The 5355-nt window shown below is 35.9% G+C and overlaps 1 protein-coding gene across 1 annotated transcript in view; it reads right to left on the reverse strand.

The window, feature by feature from the left end:
• TAOK3 (TAO kinase 3) overlaps positions 1 to 5355 on the reverse strand; it is a 110667-nt gene that overhangs the window by 104533 nt on the left and 779 nt on the right. The window contains exons 2-3 of the mRNA XM_011964546.1: positions 1603 to 1674; positions 465 to 566 (exon numbers count right to left, since the gene is read on the reverse strand). Of these exons, the coding sequence (XP_011819936.1) occupies positions 465 to 566; positions 1603 to 1674 (174 nt within the window). The remainder of the gene's footprint in view (positions 1 to 464; positions 567 to 1602; positions 1675 to 5355) is intronic.

Raw genomic sequence — 5355 nt, forward strand, 5'->3', positions numbered from 1 at the left:
ATATATATATCACACTAAGATGACAGAGTGTAACAAAAGTCTTTTATTTTAATCATATGGTGGCCCCTGTTTGGTAAAAATCACATAGCAATTAAAACATCAAGGACAATTCCAAATATGGGGGAACTGGAGTGGAGGATGAGAAATGACAAAGATAAAAATTCTAGGATGAGAATATAAGGCTGGGCCTTTTACTTTTACAAACATATAATTATAAAATGATGTCAACTTTTCACCATCTCTTTTCGAGTGTTTATAGAATGGAATTTCCATACGCTAGATATCATTTAATCTTATGGAATGTATACCATATGACACACCAAGGTATTAACAAATGTTAAATACTGATAACAAAAGTTAAATGGAACAGAAATGAAATTAATAGTTCTATTATCAAATAGATAATAGAAAAAAAGAAAAAAAGGTAACAGTAAAAGAAAGATAACAGAGGTCCTTCGACTTACCCAAGCAGTGTGCTCTTTCAAGTAACAGCCTTTGTACTCAATAGTATTAGGATGCTTCAATTGTCGTAAAAATTTAACTTCCTTAAGAATATCTTGCCATTTCTATTGAAGTCAGAAAGGAAACATTTTAATTTAATTTTTGATAGGAAAACAGTATTTCCTATCAAGCATACATATATATTATTTATATTATTATAAATGGACATAAAATAAATGTTTAATAAATGAAGAAGCTATTTAAACATGCTATTTATATCTCTTTTTTTTTTTTTTTAATTGAGACAGTGTCTTGCTCTGTTGCCCAGGCTGGAGTGCAGTGGCGTGATCTCTGCTGCCCAGTTCAAGGTTCAAGTGATTCTCGTGCCTTCCAAGTAGCTGGGACTACAGGTGTGCACCACCAGACCGAAGTAATTTTTTTGTATTTTTAGTAGAGATGAGGTTTCTCTGTGTTGGCCAGGTTGGTCTCGAACTACTGACCTCAGGTGATCCGCCTGCCTCAGCCTCCCAAAGTGCTGGGATCACAGGTTTGAGACACTGTGCCTGGCCTAAACATGCTATTTCTTTAGTTTGAATACATGTAAACACAAATCTATCACCAAAAACATTACAAAAAAGCCATTACACATACCTATGTTCTGGTCTACAAAATAGTTTTTTTTTCTCTTTTCAGGCACCCAGGCTAGAGTACAGTGTTGCAATCATGGCTCACTGAAGCCTTCATGTCCCAGGCTCAAGTAATCCTCCCAACTTCAGCCTCCCGAATGGCTGGACTATAGTCACACACCACCACACCCAGCTAGTTTTTTTGATGTTTTGTAGAGGTGGGGTCTCACCATATTGCTCAGGCTTGTCTTGAGCTCCTGGGCTCAAGTGATCCTCCAGCCTTGGCTTCCCAAAGTGCTGGGATTACAGGCCTGAGCCACCTCAACCAGCCTGCAAAATAGTTAATTGAGCTAGAACATTAGCCTTTTTAAAAATAATTATGAATGTTCACATATTTGTATGAAAAACTCCAGAATCTTTTATTATATGCTCCACAAGAAGGAAAAAAATTGTTCTAAAAACCGTTTAAAGAATTTTGTTAACTTCATACTAACTTGCTTATTTCAGTTTAGGTGTACAACTGTCTCTATCTTACCTCATGGGTCTGCTTCCCACTATAGGACATCTTCTTAATTGCCACCACTTCATTGGTATGAGCATTTGTAGCCTGTGTTAAGAGGGTAGAAGACAAAGAAAAAGAATTAGTGATGTTTCAGCCAATTTAACTTAAATATTTGACTAGAGACCATTTATTTATATATTTATTTATTGACAGTCTCACTCTGTCCCTCAGGCTGGAGTGCAGCTCACTGCAACCTACACCTCTTGGGTTCAAGCGATTCTCCTGTTTCAGCCTCCCAAGTAACTGGGATTACAGGCAGGCACCACCATGCCAAGCTAATGTTTTCGGTATTTTTAGTAGAAAGGGGGTTTCACCATGTTGACCAGGCTGGTCTTGAACTCCTGGCCTCAAATGATCCACCTGCCTCGGCCTCCCAAAGTGCTGGGATTGATTACAGGTGTGAGCCACTGCACCTGGCAGCTAGAGACTTTTTTGTTTTATTTTATTTTTGGAGACGGGAGTCTAACTGTGTCGCTCATGCCTGAGTGTACTGGCACGATCTCGGCTCACTGCAGCCTCCGCCTCCTAGGTTCAAGCTATTTTCCTGCTTCAGCCTCTCAAATAGCTGGGATTACAGGCACCCACCACTACGCCTGGCTAACTTTTGTATTTTTAGTAGAGACGGCGTTTCACCATGTTGGCTAGGCTGGTCTCAAACTCCTGACCTCACGTGATTCACCTGCCTCAGCCTCCCAAACTGCTTGGATTACAGACGTGAGCCACCGTAACTGGCCTGATATTATTATTTAAAATAATATCTCCGTACTGCAGTATCACAGTTCAAAGATGCTTCAATTTTTGATAGGCTAAATACACATTTCCACTCCCATTTTAATGTATAGTTTTTCTGTATCCTTTTCTGGATACATGCAAAGATTGTAATATAAAAAATGATTAGGGTTTAATATATCAAACCAAACAAAAAATGTCATATTCCCAAATTATCCATACTGGCTTCACCTTGTAGACTGTCCATCAATGGAGAACCAGTTAAATAAATAAATATGATATGACCATATAATGAAATAACCACTTAAGGAATGAGGTAATCTATGTGCAATGTAATATGAAAGGATGTCAAAAATGTTTTTGTCATAAACAAGCTATAAAGTAGAATCCAATTTTTGCAAAATAGTAATAATGTGAGTATATGTGTAGAAAAAAATCATAAAAGAATTTATACCAGAATATATATCAATGATAATCCCTGGAGCAGTGCTATCTGATAGAACTTTCTATGGTGATGGGACAGTTCTGTTTCTAGATTGTCCAACAGAGTAACATGTGAAATGTGGCTAGTATGACTGAGAAAATAAATTTAAAATTTTATTTAATTTTAATTAACTTAAATTTGAATAGTTAATGTGCCTACTTGCTATTGTATTCAACAGTATAGCAGAAAGTAAGATTAATCCTAAGGGGGACTCTCGTTTTCAGGATTACTTACATTTTATAATAAGACTGTATTACATATAAACATCTCTACATTTATGTATGTATATATGTGTATTTTTTATCTATAGAGGTTGCCTTGTCTCACGTCTACTTGTCTTCTCCAAACTCCAAATATAACTGTTCATTGAAAGTACACATGAAAACCATTAATAATTCAAGTAATAGTCTTTTCCTCTCAACTTACTCAAGATATACATACATATGTATACACACACACACATTTTTTTTTTTTTTAAAGACAGGATCTTGCTCTGTCATCCAGGCTGGAGTGCAGTGGTACAATCTCAGCTCACTGCAACTTCTGCCTCCCAGGCTCAAGTGATCCTCCCACCACAGCCTCTTGAGTAGCTGGGATTACAGGTACCCACCACCATGCCAGGCTAATTTTTATATATGTAGTAGAGACAGGGTTTCACCATATTGGCCAGGCTGGTCTCAAACTCCTGGCCTCAAGTAATCTGTCCGCCTCAGCCTCCCAAAGTACTGGAATTATAGGTGTGAGCTACTGCTCCCAGCCTCAGCTTATTTAAAATATTTAAAACTATTAGTTTTCTTAAAATTTTCATAAAAATAAATACAAGACATTAAAAGACTACCTCTGCATCAGTGCCATAATCCTAATGTAGGTAAGCTATTTTCCTTCTGTGATATTATTACCACTGTGGACCAATAAACCTATCGCAGTGGTTCTGAAGTAAAAGATTGGAATTCATTCACTGATAAAGTCAGGTTAACAATTTTAGAGAAAAATTCATAATCATTTTCTTAAATACAACTAATTTAAAATGAACCTCCTCAGATAAAACAATGGTTTATGATTTTTAAAAATGGTTAATTCAAACAATAAACAATAATGTCCTATGTAAAAATAATTTGACCACAGATTCTTATGGAATGTCAAAATGAAAAAAAAAAAAAAACCCACAATAACATACTACAAGAGATTTTTTAAAACAAGCATTAAAAGTACCTATTATATATTAATGAGTTATCCACTAGTCATAATTTTCAGATCTGCAGAACTCCACAAAAGCATATTTTAGATATTTTATTGATTTAGAAAGTACAGACTGACTTTTGTTAAAAACAAAAATCTCTCACACTGTTCTGGCTTTTAAACTTTAACACCAAACTGTGCTTATACAGCAATCACAAATAAAAGCTGATGTAAGTTCAGTATTACAATGAAGGTTAGAGGGACTATATCTGAAAAGTAGATATTTGAGGCATCAGTATATATAGTGCAGCTTAAGGAGCCTGGGAAAGATTTAAGAAATATTGAGGCAACGAGAAATTTTACCTTGTGAGGTTTTAAAAAATAATTAACCATTACTAAAAGAAAAGAAAAGCCCACGAAATAAAATCAGATAGTATTATTTAATTGCTTATTAAGGCTATTTATAATCAATGCTATATTTGGACCTAAAAACATGAAGAAATAACCACCCTAAAATAAAAATAGATTTCTTACATTTATAGGATAATCACTGACTAGAACTTAATGCTTCCACTCACTTATACATCCTAATGTATAGGCAGAGACTTGAAATTTGAAAAACATTTCCATGTTGATTATTCTATAGATGTGAACTTTTCAGTGCAAATGTTGATTATGCTATAGATGTGAACTTTTTATACTGGCTAAAAGTCAAAACATGCTAGATTGAAACTTTAAAAACAAACAAACAAAATCAATGTTTTAGTACAGAAAAAGGAAAGTATCAATGGGGTCTCAGCTTTCCAGTGCATACAGTATTATGAATGTCTACAGCCTCTATCATTTCAAGTTTTATTCTTGAAACTGACATTCATGGTCTCAGTAACTATTCCAATAGTCTCAATGGTCTCAGTAACTATTACCAAGACCACTGATGCAAGAAATACTTATTAAGAGCTTACTATTATGTGTTTATATTTTTAAACATTTTACAGCTATACCTTTTGCTATTTTATAGACAAATATAAAAAATTATGTTAATTTAGGAGGCAGGTCAGGCATGGTGGCTCACTCCCGTAATCCCAGCAATTTGGGAGGCCAAGGTGGGTGGATCACCTGAGGTCAGGAGTTCGAGACCAGTCTGGCCAACATGGTGAAAGCCTGTCTCTACTAAAAATACAAAAATCAGGAGGGCATGGTGGCACATGTCTGTAATCCCAGCTACTTGGGAGGCTGAGGCAGGAGAATTGCTGGTACCCAGGAGGCAGAGGTTGCAGTGAGCCAAGTTTGCGCCACTGTACTCCAGCCTCGGTGACAGAGTGAGACTTTGTCTA

The sequence above is a fragment of the Mandrillus leucophaeus genome, unplaced genomic scaffold (assembly GCF_000951045.1).
Source record: "Mandrillus leucophaeus isolate KB7577 unplaced genomic scaffold, Mleu.le_1.0 Scaffold7, whole genome shotgun sequence".
Lineage (NCBI taxonomy): Eukaryota > Metazoa > Chordata > Mammalia > Primates > Cercopithecidae > Mandrillus > Mandrillus leucophaeus.